Source organism: Tasmannia lanceolata, unplaced genomic scaffold, assembly GCF_043159265.1.
Source record: "Tasmannia lanceolata isolate RefF3 unplaced genomic scaffold, GAP_Taslan_0.1 ptg000018l, whole genome shotgun sequence".
Taxonomy (NCBI): domain Eukaryota; kingdom Viridiplantae; phylum Streptophyta; class Magnoliopsida; order Canellales; family Winteraceae; genus Tasmannia; species Tasmannia lanceolata.
In genome coordinates, this window is record NW_027518695.1 from 18,365,614 (window position 1) to 18,384,063 (window position 18,450).

At 38.3% G+C, this 18,450-nt stretch overlaps 2 protein-coding genes across 2 annotated transcripts; both read right to left on the minus strand.

Annotated features, from left to right (window-relative positions):
* Positions 1-112: 112 nt before the first annotated feature.
* On the minus strand, positions 113-2,775 carry LOC143850111 (protein FAR1-RELATED SEQUENCE 5-like). Its single transcript, XM_077359414.1, has 3 exons — positions 1,546-2,775; positions 1,118-1,209; positions 113-215 (listed from the first exon to the last, which is right to left on the minus strand). Exons 1-3 carry the CDS (start codon positions 2,773-2,775, stop codon positions 113-115), a joined length of 1,425 nt encoding a protein of 474 aa, XP_077215529.1.
* A 117-nt stretch (positions 2,776-2,892) lies between these two features.
* Positions 2,893-3,762, minus strand: LOC143850112 (protein FAR1-RELATED SEQUENCE 5-like). The gene has a single exon (XM_077359415.1). The coding sequence runs from the start codon at positions 3,760-3,762 to the stop codon at positions 2,893-2,895; it is 870 nt and encodes a 289-aa protein (XP_077215530.1).
* Between the last annotated feature and the right edge of the window lie 14,688 nt (positions 3,763-18,450).

An 18,450-nucleotide genomic window follows, 5' to 3' on the forward strand; every position in this document is an offset into this window, starting at 1 on the left:
CCTAAACCGGCAATTTTCAGAAAAAAATAGACAGAAGAAAAGAGAGTGGAAATGTAGTCATTTAGGGATATGAGAAAAGGGGGTGGAAACGGTGGAAAAGGGAGCGGAAACATCATTTCCCATTAACTGTATCGTGATTAATGGCAAACCTTGCGACTATGCTATTCAAAGACCCCACCATATCCTCAGTACTAAGTCTCAAAAGTATAAAGCAACTGATGAGGGACTTGCGAGGATATCCAGTGTATTTAGATACTGAAAGATTTAGCTCCTAATTCTTCACCCTCATCTGTATTAAATTATTTTCAATAGCCAAATGGTCTTAAAAGATTTAGCTCCTAATTCTTTTGATTTGCCTCACTAGGAATTGGTGATTATTTTATTGATCTCTGGAATAACTGCCTTGAGAGGGTTGATGGCCAATACCAAGAACATAGAAATGGAGAAAAGAACCGAATTGATCAGAATTCTGTTATGCATACTTGACAATAGTTTAGCCTTGCACCCATCAGTTTTTTCTGAATTTTGTTGATCAACTTGTCAAAGAAATCAATCCTCATTCTTCCTTCGAATATAGTAGCTCCCAAATGGGATATAGGACAAGTTTTGCATTCAAATACCGCAGTGCTCTCAACTAATTGCTACCTAGTTTAATTGATTTTTCTGGAACAAATAAAGCAACTCTTTGTTTTGTTGATTCTCTGGCCCAAGGCTTTCTCATCCCAGTTTCGAAATCTCATCATAACATCTAAGTGGATTTAGGACCAATTGGTATAAATAATAGCATCATCAGTAAAAAGATTAGTGATAGGGATGGCCCCCTAGCAAGACAGTATGGTATGAAATTCCTTTGAATCACCCACAAAAAACACATGATTTCTATTCTTTACCTCAATCTGACTAAAACCAGGAACTTTAATCACCTTCCTTTCCTTCATCTTCTTCCTCACACGTGCAACATCATCCCATTTCCCACGTGTCGCATACACATTGGCCAAAAATGTTTACATTGAAAATCCCAAAAATTGGGTACAATTGCATACAGAATTTAAAAAAAAACAACCACTGTAGTTGAACAGTTGTATGGAATAACTTCCCAATTGTAGGTTCCAAATACCAGTTGAACCGTTGTAGGTTCCAGACAGCAGGTGAACAAAAACATATCTGCACCAAAGCTTCAGTGACCAATTTCCAACCTCTTCTACTGATCTGCATCAAATGCATGATTAAAATTCATCAGTGGTACACAAAAATCTATTAGAAGTGAAACAAGATATGGCACACAGATAAAAAAAAGGATGGCCAATCATTTTGCACGAGTTTTAATTAAAAAGAATAGAGGCATTATGATTATTTTAATAAATCTATTAGAAGTAGATTTGATTGTAAACACTTACTTAGTGCACTCCAACGGTGGTCCTCCTCCTCGCCAACTCTAACCTCTTCCTACACAACCTTTGTTGTAGTCATCTATATGAGAAACATATTATAAACCTTCCAATTTGGAAAAAATTATTACAAACACATTGAGATTTAAAAACATACCTCTTCCTCGGGTATGTTTTTGCACGTGGTCGTATAATGGCATTTTTCTCCACATTTTTTACACGTCCTTTGCTGCTTGGGTTGAGATTGAGAGACCTCCAATGGAGATTTAAACCTTGTAGCATTTTTTGGCCGACCCTTGGTTCTCACAACTTGAGGGTCGTGAATACGTATCTCGAGAGGATAGTTGGATTGTACTTGACTGCCACTGCTTTCCAAGACACTCTCCTTGTCTTTCTTTGCTTCTTCGCATTCCGCCACCCACACATTTAAGTCTTCTTCCATCTTCTTCAAAATGCTCTTCTTTCTCGGGTGTTCATCTAGTACTTTATGAACCCTTGATGTAATGCACCATCTCTCAAATGAAGTTACTTCGTCACTATCTCCTATGCTTGTAGATGCGAAACTATTCACTTGATATCTCGCCCCAATTGTCCACCTATTTAAGAGATATCGCTCGGGAATAGAACCTAAACGCCTCATATCCATTATGCGAAGTATGTGTCTACATAGAATCCATGCGGTCTCAAACATCGCACACTCACATGTAGCATTAACACCTTCCGATACATCATATATAACCTTGTAACTCTTCCATTCCTCCTCATTACGCATTCTTACCTTGTATTCAGTGACGTTCCCATTCTCACTCTCCTTGTCCTCCCAACAATCAATACTCGCTAGAAATTGAAGTTGGAACAAGTCAAAAATTTTCCTAGTATAACACTTTGCAGCATCTGCTTCCAATGTGCTCTTTGTCTTCAATACTGCATGTGATGATTTAGTCCTCCAATCCTCTTCAGCTTCCTTTTTTCGCCGATCCACAAGTGCCTTTTCATATTGTACCACGAATTCTTCTAAAGTGGTACTTTGCTTAACAAATCCATCGAAGAAAGCATTCATGCTTTCGCTTCGTGCACTTGAAGTCATTCCAGCTGTGAATGTGTCCCTAAAATAAGCAGGAACGCAGTGCATTCGTAAATCCCATATCTTACATAACCAATGTCTTTCATCTAAATTATATTTCTCCACCAACGCTCCCCATTCCTTCTCACTGTCGGCTTTGTGTTTCCTATAAAACCAATGGTTGTATTCCTTATAAAACTGACTAGTTGCATTTCGCATGTCTGGAACATGCTCAACTGGATGCCTACTAATGTGCCAAGAGCAAAAGCGATGGCTTGTATTTAGAAAAACATGCTTAATCGCGTTTCTCATCACCCCATCCATATCAGTTATTATACACCCTGGAGCTTTGTCAAACATGCATTTTAACCACTGTCGAAACAACTAAGTGAATGTCTCCTCCGTCTCATCTGCTAGGAGGGCACAACCAAAAAGTGTAGACTATCTGTGGTGGTTTACGCCGGTAAATGGTGCAAACGGCATCTTATACCTGTTCGTCTTATAAGTGACGTCAAAAACAATTACGTCGCTAAAGGTTAGGTATGCCTCTCTGGCCCTCGAATCCGCCCAAAACATCGATCTCAGGTTTCCATCAACATCTATCTCCATGGCAAACTCAAAATTCGGATCTTCCGCTCGTTTCTGTTGGAACTGATTAGCTACTGCGGCAGCTTCTCGTCCCATGTTGTTAGCCCTATGTGCTCTCAAATGAGACGACACTTGATCTGGTGTGAGAGCACTAGATGAACCATCATTTGAAGTGTTAATTGCCCTTGCAATGCCAGAAGGACCAAACCCATCGCTGTGCATTTTATCCATCAAGTTTTTACATGAGGCTTTCTTATGTAATGTATTATGTGAATGGTGCAATCGTGTCTTCAATGGAGATGTAAGATCATGACAATGTTCTTCCACAAAAATTCTAACTTTCCACTTATCCTCTTTTGTCAAATTGATCTCCATCTTTGCCTCGCAACCCTCTCTTGTTTCACGACGCCGCTTCACATCCATCCCAATCTGTCTCTTATCATTAGGATTTCTCAATCCCTCTTTATCACATACATAACTCTTCCTTATAGGTTCACCTGTTTTGATCGACCTATTGGTCCTGCCTTTTCGAATTCCAAAACCTGTAGTCAACGCATATGAGTTATAGAATGCATAGGCATCTTCACAATTATAAAAAAGCTGGCCTTCAAAAGGTTTGCTAGCTAAAACACTCGCCGCATCATCCTTATTAGGCGTTTCTGAGGTACCAATATCGCCCTCGTCATTATCAACCCAACCTAGCGGTTCCTCTTCACCACCCATCTCTAATCTATTTCCCTCATCAACTCATAACCTATCGGCTTGCGACAATGTATCATCAGCCATAATTAATCTATTTTCATCAACCTCCACAATAGACAGCCCCAACGGATCCATGTACTCTAAAGGAGGATAAAAAAACCTGAAGATGCAAGTGATCGACCATACAAACCCAAAAAACATCAGATCGAGATAAACATGTAACTTCAAAATTTAGAAAATTGCAAATTAATGAGATAAGTAAGTAAATAGAAACCATAAAGATGAATCTCACACCAAAAACCACCATCATAAGAAATCAAAAACCAAGAAGTCTATATAGTAGCTACTTATAGAAAGCATTGGTTCATCTACAACTCCTATTACCACAGAGTATCTTAGATTGGGTTAAAAGTTTTAGAGACAGAGATATAGGGTCCATAATACACCTGAAAATAAACCAATCATCAGTATAATACAGTTATGAAACCCTAACCAAATCCCCCTAAAATAGAGAAAAACACATTAAAAAACCAACATCACAACCCAAAAATCATTTATAAACAATATCAGTGGAGAACAATATTGATTGAAAAAAAATCAGTTGAGAACAATATCAGTTTGAGAACAATATCAGTTGATGACAATATCAATATCAGTTTAGAACAAAATCCATAAACTCATATTGTTCTCAACTGAAAATAAAATCCATCAACTCATATCATTTGTGAACAATACCGGTTCAGACAAAGTAAAGCGATTCTTCGCTTAAAAAACCCCATAGACCCACAACTCCAAGCAGTAGATGGAAAAATCTTTGCTGGTTTCATTGCCTGTAAGGAAGTAATTTACTTTGCTTAAAACCCCATACCCCATACCCCTATAACAGAGCTTCTATTATGTCTATTCGACACAGATTTTTTGTCAGGCATTTTTACAAGTAGATGAAGCCGGCATTTTTACAAGTAGTACATGTGACGCATGTAGATAATCTTGACCATTCATATGAGCAACATAATGTGTGGGCCATACATGGGACACCACACAACTTAAAGAATCCTAACTATATAAATAGAGTACTTCTAATTAATTCCATCTTGAAAAACCAATACATAATCAATAGCTCATAAAAAAATTCCATAGATGTGGGACCCGATCCCGCGAGAGGGGTGGTGGCGCGAGAGCCGCCACGCACTATCTCTTGGTCTCTCGTACCCACGCGATTGGCGTGTGCCTTTTATTATTAATTTTAATTCATCTTTTATGTGAACTTGGGATCACTAAGGCAATCCGAATTCCACACAAAAGAGACTGACAGAGTCGCCACCTAGATGTGGGATCTAGGACCCATAATTAACCAGAAATCTAGACTCGCTACCTGGTTACAAGAATGGAAGGTATGGGGATTTATCCACCACATGCACCATTCCTGCCCGATAATCGGTCTTCAATTCCAAAAGTTAACTCTTTTAAATTCATTTTTAATGGCTCATTCAACTCTCTGTTAATGTGCTATCTATGTGACATGCATCCTATGATCTAATTTCAATGTGAATCCTAAATGTGTATCTTGATTTCTTAATTGGTTTGGATTCAATCTAAGTGAAAGTTCTCCTAAAATTCTAATTTCATGGAAAATCCTAAGTGATTTGATTGTTTCAACAGTTTTAAAAGTGATTAGCCCGAGTCCTCAGATGGTCTGGTATTCATCCAAAGAAGCCTACGTATCCCCGCCTCCACGAGAATCAAGGCAACGTAGTTCTTCGCGCCTATTCTAAGTTATGATGCCTAAGACACCTAGCCCTCTATCCTAAACTCGATCTAAAAGACCGGACCAATTATTAAAGTTTATTGTACGATTATTTAAATTTCAGTGAATTGTGAATTTTAGGACACCCTATATGCCCTAACTAAATGCAGATTAGCCCTACGCTGATGCAGGTGGTTCTTACAACCTATATGTGACTAGGCTGTATTTCCTAAGGAAAACCAAGGGTGGACTAGCGTATCCTACTCTAGTCATCACTCGGCGATGTGGATCGCCAACTGACCGGACGGAGGCGCTCCTATAACTCTAGGACAGACCTCTAACTCTAAAACAAGCACACAGCAAACAATCAATCAAACAACCTATCAAAAGAAAAACCCTAACTCTAAAATTCTCTATCGAGGAGAAACTCCTAACTCTAGAGGAAGGTCTTTTGAAAACAATATTTTAAAGGTTTTTGAAGAAGGTTTAAAACGTTTATTTACAAAAAAAGTTTGGCTGGACTTGGGATATAAATCCCAAGCTGCACTACGTACCTCGGAAGAGGATCAAGCCAACGTAGTTCGAAAATCGAACTCGCCTAATACGCTTCTAAAAGAAACACTCAACACTTTAGATTTTTTTTTTTAAGGTTTTTGATGTTTTCAAATGTTTTTTGAGTTTTAAATTTCTAATGTTTTTGGATTTTAAAGCTTTTCCAATGCTCAGGACCTTAAAATATTTTTAATCTTAAAGGGAACACGCAAGTAATACCACAAACTAGGGCAAAGCCCTAAAGCAAAAGGGGAAACCCCGAATAAGCAACTAGCGTCTCAAAGAGACAAACCACAACAAGAAAGATAGCGTCCCAAGAAGAGAGAAAATGGTCCAAGATCCTAAGCAAGCAAAGCTCTAATAAGACTGTGTTAGCCTCTAATCAAAAGCGAAGTAATCAACAACTCTAAATGAGAAACTCCGAACTAACAACACTAAAGAGGGGAACAAATGAGTCAGAGACTCTCTAATACTACAACTTAGAGGAGGAATGAGTCAAAGACTCCCAAATAACGCCAACAGAAGAACCAATGAGTCAAAGACTTCCTAGTAGTACAACAAAAGAACGAATGAGTCAAAGACTCTCTAAAAGAAATGGAAACATGAGTCAAAGACTCCAATAACACCAACTAAAGGATAGATGAGTCAAAGACTCTCTAAAAGAAAAGGAAACACGAATTTGCACATTTGGCAGAGGTAAAACACCCAGCCGGGCCGGACAGCTACCTAGCCCTAGGGTGCAACAAATGTGCAACCCAATACCCATAAGGGTAGGGGTATGAAGCCAAGCCGAGTAGGGCGTTCTTCCAAAACCAAACGGCGCACAAAGAGGACTAACGAGAGAATGAGACCGGGCGGGTCTCCCAAACACACACAAAGATGAAGGTGCTTTAGAGATTTTAAGATGATTTTCACTTAATTTTTATTTTTTTAATGGATTTTACCAATTTTTAACCATATGAGTGATTTTACAAGTGAAGCTGTTGCAAACGAACTCGAAATGAGTTGAAACTTCTCCACCAACAAGATATGATGAGATGTAATTTACTGGAAGATTTTTACAGATTTTTACATTAAACTCATATTTAATATGGATTTAAAAATTAATTAACCAGATTGCAAAAATAACACATAAACTACTAGAAATAGATATCTAAATTCCATGAAATTTCTACAGTAGTAAGAGATAAGTGAAAATAGCATGCTGTGAGATTTCCATGAATTTAGAAAACTATTTACTATCAGTTTCGGATTTTTCAAATGTCAAACCAGATTATGAATTAAGACTACAGCTCATATGAAACAAGATCAAAATCACTTGAAACTTTTACAGAAGCAAGAAGTATAGAATTTAAGACTACTGTAAAAATTTGGAGAATTGTATCTGTGATTTGACATCAGTAACAATTCTCCCAAAATCTGATAATTTTCAAAGAATGCGTAAAATAATATACCAAACAAAATCCAAAAATGCTCACAAATTCATGGTAGAATGTATCATTATCATATTATTTTCCCACGAAATTTCATTATTTTTGGAATCTGTTTAGTATATCTTTTAGTTTTCTTCGTTAAAAATCATACAAAAATCCGAAAATATACCAAATAATTCTAAACAATTCCGAAAACAGTGTACCTACCTGTGATGAGTTCCTCGCCGAATCCGAGAGCCGAAAAACTCGAAAATTCCGCCTCCGTGCGATCGCTTCCGCTTTCTTTCTCTTTTTGCTTCTTTTTTTGTTTCTTTTTCTTCTTTTCTTGTTTCTTTTCTTTTTTTTTCTTTTCAACCCCTCATAGCAACTTTGTTAGAACACATGATAGAAGAGAAATGAGTTCTCCCTCCCTCTTACTCACCCTCATTGAACCATTTATAGCAAAGGAATGGGAGGGTGGTGGCCACCATTGTGGACTTATTCCATGGTAGGTGGCCACCATTGTGGACATATTCCATGGTAGGTGGCCACCATTGTGGACATTGAATTTTGACATGTGTGTGGCCCCATGCATGTTTTTTAAAGTTCTTTTGAGTAGGTAAAAGATAACCCAAATGGGTCCCATATGTGACCAAATTCCCAATTGTGCATAAAATCATATGCCCCACTCCAAAGTATGATCGGAACCGTTCATTTGATGGGCGACAATGTGATTTAATTTGTGCTCCGCTAATCAATCCTATGGGCTGATCCAAGCCATCCAATAGATCAAAATGTGAATATGTTACCCCATTTTTAAATCACTCCTATTTGATGATCCGAACCGTCCATTTGATGGGCGACAATTGATGATCTTGACCGTTCAAATAGTGGGCTGCGATGTGATTTAATTTGTGCTCCACTAATCAATCCTATGGGCTGATCCAAGCCATCCAATAGATCAAAATGTGAATATGTTACCCCATTTTTAAATCATTCCCATTTGATGATCCGAACCGTCCATTTGATGGGCGACAATTGATGATCTTGACCGTTCAAATGGTGGGTCGCAATGTAAATTGGTTGTGCCCCCTTAAATCATTCCTCTATGACGATCCAGACCATCCAATTGATGGGTCCCCTACCTAAGTAGGTTGTGTCCTCCTAAATCATTTCAATGGGCTGATCCGAGTAACTCAACCTGATGATCGAAACAAAATTGGTTGTTAAAACGACTTCTCTGAGATCTTGACCGTTCTCTTGATGATCATCTTTAGGTGTTGGATCGAAGTAGGTTCAAAACTCATTTTTCACTAAAACAATGTGCGGGCCACCCTGTTTGATCCAAATCTAAACAAATGCTCAAGACGGGCCCATCAATCGGATCCAAATTCTCTCTTGTTCGGATTCTTGGGAATAATCTCTCTCAACACTTAACGGAAAAGTGCGAAACATGGCGGAAATGATTGAACGGGATTTCGCCCAAGCATAGCGAACTTGGGTCCGGTCAAAATGGGGTGTCTACAGATGCCCCTCTTTGGCAAAGCGTGTGTAACACGCGAATGGCAAAGCTGAACAGACGACACATTTTGACTGACCCGAAAGCAAAGCAAATTTTTGGGTTTTCAGTTTTAAAACGATATTCACAGAGATAAAACTCTACCAACAATAGAGAGATAGCCTCTCACTAACTTTTAACTCGGCAACTAAGACATCTCAAAGAGATAGTCTCTCCCTAATACTCATGACTCAACTATCTAAAACAAATACGCAAGGGTTCTATTAAAGCAAACACAAACACACTCTTTTTAACAACAAAGCTTTAAGAAAACTAACACAATGAAATTACTTTTAAAGAATGTAGACCATTATCAATGCAAATATAAATCAATCACCCGAACAAATGTGAAACAATCACTCAAAGAGTCGGTAACACTCTGGGAGTTTCAAAACAATCACCCAAAGAGTCTGTAACACTCTGAGAGTCTCAAAACAATCACTCAAAGAGTCTGTAACACTCTGAGAGTTTCAAAACAATACAAAAATCTTTATACTCAAAGAGCCCTAACTACCCGAAGAGTCTCTAACACTCAAAGGGTCTCAACTACTCAAAGAGTCTCAAACGCACACGAAAAACCTTTATACTCAAAGAGCCTCAACCACCCGAAGAGTCTGTAATACTCAAAGGGTCTCAACTACTCAAAGAGTCTCAAACACATGCAAAAACCTTTATACTCGAAAGAGTCTCAACTACATAGAGAAACCTTTATACTCAAAAAGCCCCAACTACCCGAAGAGTCTGTAACACTCAAAGGGGTCTCAACTACTCAAAGAGTCTCAAACACATCAAAGAAACTTTTATACTCAAAGAGCCTCAACTACCCGAAGACTCTGTAACACTCAAAGGGTCTCAACTACTCAAAGAGTCTCAAATACATCAAAAACTATTTATACTCAAAGAGTCTCAACTACCCGAAGAGTCTGTAACACTCAAAGGGTCTCAACTACTCAAAGAGTCTCAAACCAACACAAAACATTTATACTCAAGGAGTCTCAACTACCCGAAGAGTCTGTAACACTCAAAGGGTCTCAACTACTCAAAGAGTCTCAAATCAACACAAAACATTTATACTCAAAGAGTCTCAACTACCCAAAGAGTCTGTAACACTCAAAGGGTCTCAACTACCCAAAGAGTCTGTAACACTCAAAGGGTCTCAACTACTCAAAGAGTCTCAAATACAACACAAAAATATTTATACTCAAAGAGTCTCAACTACCCAAAGAGTCTGTAACACTCAAAGGGTCTCAACTACTCAAAAAGTCTCAAATTAACACAAAACATTTATACTCAAAGAGTCTCAACTACCCGAAGAGTCTCTAACACTCAAAGGGTCTCAACTACTCAAAGAGTCTCAAATTAACACAAAAACGTTTATACTCAAAGAGTCTCAACTACCCGAAGAGTCTGTAACACTCAAAGGGTCTCAACTACTCAAAGAGTCTCAAAACAAATCAAAACATTTATACTCAGAGAGTCTCAACTACCCGAAGAGTCTGTAACACTCAAAGGGCCTTAACTACTCAAAGAGTCTCAAATCAACACAAAAATATTTATCGATCTTATATCGAGTTCATTGATAGCATAGCTATCTCCTGCCGAGAATAAATGGGAGTGCATGATCATTGCTGAAAACCAAACTCAAATAAGTTGAAAGAATTTTAGGGTGCTGACTCTCTTTAACAGATGAAAAGCATTCTGATGAGATTTGAAGGATGCAGGAGTAGATTATATACCCCGCTGGGAATTGAAGTTTATGAAATTTTGACTCGAAAAGAAACAACTTGATCAAGGAATTCAACTCAAAGAGTATGTTCAAGCTTCTCTGGTTTCTATTTGCTAAGAATAGATATCCCAGTTATCATTGTGTAATATCTTTTATGACGCAAGTCATAAAAGATGCCCCTAGTATGATGTGCTTCCATGACAAGGTCTTAAGAAAGCAGAACCAAGGTAAGTAGGAAAAATTTGAGTTTGCATGGGTTCTTTCTTTGGTATAATGGTAAGACCATCTTCACAAAGGCTGAACGTAAGAGTTCTTCATTTTGCTCAGTGCTTGAGGCTTTGATGTTTCAGGCAGGTCTGAATAACAAATCTCTTGCCCTTCTTTGATTCTTAAACCAGGATCTACTCTAGATTTTTCTTTACATTTCGGAAGGTGTACACCCATTCTCTCCAGTGCCAAACACTTTTGATTCTAAAAGAAAACAATGAGAAACAAGGAACAGACTACTGAGGACTCTTTCAAAGAAGACTTACAATATTCAAGGGACTTGACTAAATTTTGATTCACTCTTAAATCAAATGTGTTATTTTTAAATGGTAAGGTCAGCCACTCTTAGAATAGTCTCAAAAACCATGCCAAAAGGCTCTAGTTTCCTCAATCAGGACATCCGTCATGGTTATACCCCTTCGGATTGCTCGGTTTTAATGCCCCTAGTTTAAAAAGGTGTCAAAGTAAGCCTTGCTGACACTATTCGGATTCCAGGATCCTGCCCTATAGAGGTTGCTTCTCGGTCTCCTTGATTTGTCTTTTCGGAAGAAGTCAAAATTAATGTCTTCCAAGTTTTCAGTCTAAAAGACCACTTATCTCAACTTTTGCTTTCCAAGCTTTCAGTCTAAAAGACTACTTATCTCAATTTTTGCTTGTACTCAAACTTGGGAATTCTACGTAACTGAGGAACTCCTTCTGCTTCTATTCAACTCAACTTTTCATCGGAAGTATTTGCCTCTGACTAGATTGTCTCTTCAAGTTTTCAATCCAGCATACCACTACCCTTACTTTATGATAAGTCAATCTCTTTGCTTGTTGATTTAGCAAGAAAAATGACTTTCACCTTTTTCTAGGCCGCCCTTTCGGGTTTTCAACCTAGCGGGTCTTAAGACTCTCATTCTTTTCTTTCTGTTTTTCTTTTCATTTGCCTCGAACCTTTGCTTATTTCACCGGTAGGACTTTCTAGGTGGGCTTGGGTTCAAAATGGTTGAATACCTAAGGTTCTAAGGATTTGGACCGAATCTGGTCTAGCCAGACTACCTACGTACCCAAAAAATGGAGGATCAGATCCGCGTAGTTCGCTTTGGGATTTTTCAAAGGATGGTTTAGCATTTAGCTTCAAGATTTTGAAAGGGATTTTATCCCAAGGTTTGACCGAACCTGAATTAATCAAGTTGCCTACGTACCCCTGAAGAAATGGGGATCAGGTCCGACGTAGTTCGGGTGCATAAATGCCCCGGGTTTATAATGTGTTTGAAAAGAAACATTGGCTTTAAATTGTTGGCCCAAAGGGTTCTCAAAAGGATTTTAAAACGTTACGATTTTGGCTACGTTACGATTTTGGCTATTAAGGCTCAAACGTCCAATGATGGCCTCCTGATGTATTTGATGTACAAGCTCTTTTGTTTAAGGTTCAAAGCCTTTGAAAATTTTTATTCGAGGAGTCTGGCGGTTTTCTGGCAAAACTTCAACCATTGTGCTTCACTCCCATCTTGCCTTGAAATCATAATGAAAATACACAGCCCAATTTTTCTTTTAGGGCTCAAATCTATGACTTCATTTCGAGAAAGTCTTCTCTCACTTCTTCATCAGCTCCACAGGATATCTGATACTTATCTCTTTAAAATTGTACTCTTCAACTGGATGCCTAAAGCAGATGAAGTCTTGCTTTGCTCAACGACAGGGCATTCCCCTGGTTTATCCTTATAGGATCAAGCAAGACTACCTCAAACCCCTCTAAACAGGTTTATCAATTCTTTGCGCTCCTTAGGAGATAAAGTTTTTCCAATCCATTTCTCCCGAGTTTCGAATTTCGATACCACTATCAATGGCTTCGATTTCTTCTTCAAGTGGCTATGCTCGACGCTCTTCCTCTCGTTTGACCATCTTTCAAATCTCAAGGGGAATTTCGTCTGCATTCTCATCCAAGAAGGGGGTCTTGTAGTTGTTTTAAACATTTAATCCAAGAGTGAATCATAAAAAATTGAAGATACAGACTCAAATGCTTTATTGAATTGAAATACTTTGAAGTACATAGATGACTTTGAACGCGCCTCAGTAGGCTCTACATTGAATTTAATCAAAAAGCTAAACACCGACTCTGAACGAGAAAGACTGATTGACATGACACATTTTCTTTTCTTTTTTTAACATCAACATAACTGAACTTTTCCAACTTCGAGAGAAGAAAGTTGATGTACACTCAATGAAAGACAAATCTAAAGACACAGGACACTTCTTCAAAGGTAGTGAACCGGCACTGAAAGTTTATAGGTGATACACCTTTCTTCATGATAATGATAATTACAAAGTTCGATCCTGAAGTAGGAATCCCAGAAAAGGCAACTCCACAAGGTCTAGTTTAAATGGGGCAACAAAAGGCTTATGCTGACAATGTGGGTAAAGCAATAGACTGATGTATCGAATGAATTCAGAAATGGTCAGTCTTTTGGAAGAAGGGCTTTTTGTTGAACACAGACTTTTGACTTAGAAGCAATCACACTATCTCAATAGTCATGGGATAAAAATTCTAAACAAATAGAGAAAAGAGTAATCTTGACATACATCAACGGGTATGTTAATTTTGGAAAGAATCCTCAATCTATTCCTTAAGATGTTCTTTGGGTATAACCGTTCTTCTTTTGTGAATGAAAGAGTCAGGAACGATAAACATCCCTAATCAAAATAAGTTTCGATCTCAGCAACGATCATGCACTCAAAGAATACAGGTAAGATCAAACTTTTCCATCAATGATTTCGATATGATCCAAGGGTAAAAGATATATGATAGGTAAACATTGATCAATGAAAAATCAATGGCTCAGATAATAGACCATGGCCATAAGAATGACAAAAGTAGAGTCAAGGGCCAGATCTAAAATCTGAATGATGGATATCAACAACTGTAGATCAATATGATTAGATCAAGATGAGATGAGATAGCATAAGATTGCTTTCAACGGATGGATCATGAATGACTAATCCTATGAGATCTTTGGAAATGAATGGGATTTACATCCTAACCCCAAAGGAAAAGTTTTTTTTAATCTTCGCACATTTTATCAGTGTTACCTGAAGGCATCAATCCTAACCCTAATCCAGCGGAGTGGAGAGAGGATCTCGACTCATGACTTTGTTTGTGTACCTATGACCGATCGTAGCCATTGGAAGATGAACTACGGCCTAATCTAGACACAAATGGGTAGGATATCCTAAACTAGGCTCACACACGTGATGCACATGTGTTCGTATACTACATGCATGTGTGGGTTAATCTAGGGGTAAGGCCAAGAGTTCCCTTAGCGCGAATCCATGTTCGATATACTGTACCAGTGTCCGGCGTATCAGTACGTGAACAAGAGATCCGTTTACGTACCATAAAGGTACTAGGCTAAGGGTGGAATGCTTCTCTAGCACAGAGGCACCAGGTGATGAAATCCCAGTCAACCATGCTAGATAACACTCCGGGTTCCTAAAATAGGACGTGTGTGCATGTGAGATGCAGGGTTTAGATGAAAGTGATGTAAGTGTGTGCAATAAGTTCGCGCAATCTATGATGCCTTCAGGTTTTGTTAGATTAAGTTTGAGTAAATGTGATGAGAAAATAAAGCATACAAAGTAATCTAACAAGCATAAAAGAGATAGAGTTTTCATGAGCCGGTTGAAATAGATTCAAATGAGTTATCCTTTGGAATTGTAATGAAGTTAGGTTTTCCCCAGCAGAGTCGCCAGTCTGTGGGACCCGATCCCGCGAGAGGGGTGGTGGCGCGAGAGCCGCCACGCACTATCTCTTGGTCTCTCGTACCCACGCGATTGGCGTGTGCCTTTTATTATTAATTTTAATTCATCTTTTATGTGAACTTGGGATCACTAAGGCAATCCGAATTCCACACAAAAGAGACTGACAGAGTCGCCACCTAGATGTGGGATCTAGGACCCATAATTAACCAGAAATCTAGACTCGCTACCTGGTTACAAGAATGGAAGGTATGGGGATTTATCCACCACATGCACCATTCCTGCCCGATAATCGGTCTTCAATTCCAAAAGTTAACTCTTTTAAATTCATTTTTAATGGCTCATTCAACTCTCTGTTAATGTGCTATCTATGTGACATGCATCCTATGATCTAATTTCAATGTGAATCCTAAATGTGTATCTTGATTTCTTAATTGGTTTGGATTCAATCTAAGTGAAAGTTCTCCTAAAATTCTAATTTCATGGAAAATCCTAAGTGATTTGATTGTTTCAACAGTTTTAAAAGTGATTAGCCCGAGTCCTCAGATGGTCTGGTATTCATCCAAAGAAGCCTACGTATCCCCGCCTCCACGAGAATCAAGGCAACGTAGTTCTTCGCGCCTATTCTAAGTTATGATGCCTAAGACACCTAGCCCTCTATCCTAAACTCGATCTAAAAGACCGGACCAATTATTAAAGTTTATTGTACGATTATTTAAATTTCAGTGAATTGTGAATTTTAGGACACCCTATATGCCCTAACTAAATGCAGATTAGCCCTACGCTGATGCAGGTGGTTCTTACAACCTATATGTGACTAGGCTGTATTTCCTAAGGAAAACCAAGGGTGGACTAGCGTATCCTACTCTAGTCATCACTCGGCGATGTGGATCGCCAACTGACCGGACGGAGGCGCTCCTATAACTCTAGGACAGACCTCTAACTCTAAAACAAGCACACAGCAAACAATCAATCAAACAACCTATCAAAAGAAAAACCCTAACTCTAAAATTCTCTATCGAGGAGAAACTCCTAACTCTAGAGGAAGGTCTTTTGAAAACAATATTTTAAAGGTTTTTGAAGAAGGTTTAAAACGTTTATTTACAAAAAAAGTTTGGCTGGACTTGGGATATAAATCCCAAGCTGCACTACGTACCTCGGAAGAGGATCAAGCCAACGTAGTTCGAAAATCGAACTCGCCTAATACGCTTCTAAAAGAAACACTCAACACTTTAGATTTTTTTTTTATAAGGTTTTTGATGTTTTCAAATGTTTTTTGAGTTTTAAATTTCTAATGTTTTTGGATTTTAAAGCTTTTCCAATGCTCAGGACCTTAAAATATTTTTAATCTTAAAGGGAACACGCAAGTAATACCACAAACTAGGGCAAAGCCCTAAAGCAAAAGGGGAAACCCCGAATAAGCAACTAGCGTCTCAAAGAGACAAACCACAACAAGAAAGATAGCGTCCCAAGAAGAGAGAAAATGGTCCAAGATCCTAAGCAAGCAAAGCTCTAATAAGACTGTGTTAGCCTCTAATCAAAAGCGAAGTAATCAACAACTCTAAATGAGAAACTCCGAACTAACAACACTAAAGAGGGGAACAAATGAGTCAGAGACTCTCTAATACTACAACTTAGAGGAGGAATGAGTCAAAGACTCCCAAATAACGCCAACAGAAGAACCAATGAGTCAAAGACTTCCTAGTAGTACAACAAAAGAACGAATGAGTCAAAGACTCTCTAAAAGAAATGGAAACATGAGTCAAAGACTCCAATAACACCAACTAAAGGATAGATGAGTCAAAGACTCTCTAAAAGAAAAGGAAACACGAATTTGCACATTTGGCAGAGGTAAAACACCCAGCCGGGCCGGACAGCTACCTAGCCCTAGGGTGCAACAAATGTGCAACCCAATACCCATAAGGGTAGGGGTATGAAGCCAAGCCGAGTAGGGCGTTCTTCCAAAACCAAACGGCGCACAAAGAGGACTAACGAGAGAATGAGACCGGGCGGGTCTCCCAAACACACACAAAGATGAAGGTGCTTTAGAGATTTTAAGATGATTTTCACTTAATTTTTATTTTTTTAATGGATTTTACCAATTTTTAACCATATGAGTGATTTTACAAGTGAAGCTGTTGCAAACGAACTCGAAATGAGTTGAAACTTCTCCACCAACAAGATATGATGAGATGTAATTTACTGGAAGATTTTTACAGATTTTTACATTAAACTCATATTTAATATGGATTTAAAAATTAATTAACCAGATTGCAAAAATAACACATAAACTACTAGAAATAGATATCTAAATTCCATGAAATTTCTACAGTAGTAAGAGATAAGTGAAAATAGCATGCTGTGAGATTTCCATGAATTTAGAAAACTATTTACTATCAGTTTCGGATTTTTCAAATGTCAAACCAGATTATGAATTAAGACTACAGCTCATATGAAACAAGATCAAAATCACTTGAAACTTTTACAGAAGCAAGAAGTATAGAATTTAAGACTACTGTAAAAATTTGGAGAATTGTATCTGTGATTTGACATCAGTAACAATTCTCCCAAAATCTGATAATTTTCAAAGAATGCGTAAAATAATATACCAAACAAAATCCAAAAATGCTCACAAATTCATGGTAGAATGTATCATTATCATATTATTTTCCCACGAAATTTCATTATTTTTGGAATCTGTTTAGTATATCTTTTAGTTTTCTTCGTTAAAAATCATACAAAAATCCGAAAATATACCAAATAATTCTAAACAATTCCGAAAACAGTGTACCTACCTGTGATGAGTTCCTCGCCGAATCCGAGAGCCGAAAAACTCGAAAATTCCGCCTCCGTGCGATCGCTTCCGCTTTCTTTCTCTTTTTGCTTCTTTTTTTGTTTCTTTTTCTTCTTTTCTTGTTTCTTTTCTTTTTTTTTCTTTTCAACCCCTCATAGCAACTTTGTTAGAACACATGATAGAAGAGAAATGAGTTCTCCCTCCCTCTTACTCACCCTCATTGAACCATTTATAGCAAAGGAATGGGAGGGTGGTGGCCACCATTGTGGACTTATTCCATGGTAGGTGGCCACCATTGTGGACATATTCCATGGTAGGTGGCCACCATTGTGGACATTGAATTTTGACATGTGTGTGGCCCCATGCATGTTTTTTAAAGTTCTTTTGAGTAGGTAAAAGATAACCCAAATGGGTCCCATATGTGACCAAATTCCCAATTGTGCATAAAATCATATGCCCCACTCCAAAGTATGATCGGAACCGTTCATTTGATGGGCGACAATGTGATTTAATTTGTGCTCCGCTAATCAATCCTATGGGCTGATCCAAGCCATCCAATAGATCAAAATGTGAATATGTTACCCCATTTTTAAATCACTCCTATTTGATGATCCGAACCGTCCATTTGATGGGCGACAATTGATGATCTTGACCGTTCAAATAGTGGGCTGCGATGTGATTTAATTTGTGCTCCACTAATCAATCCTATGGGCTGATCCAAGCCATCCAATAGATCAAAATGTGAATATGTTACCCCATTTTTAAATCATTCCCATTTGATGATCCGAACCGTCCATTTGATGGGCGACAATTGATGATCTTGACCGTTCAAATGGTGGGTCGCAATGTAAATTGGTTGTGCCCCCTTAAATCATTCCTCTATGACGATCCAGACCATCCAATTGATGGGTCCCC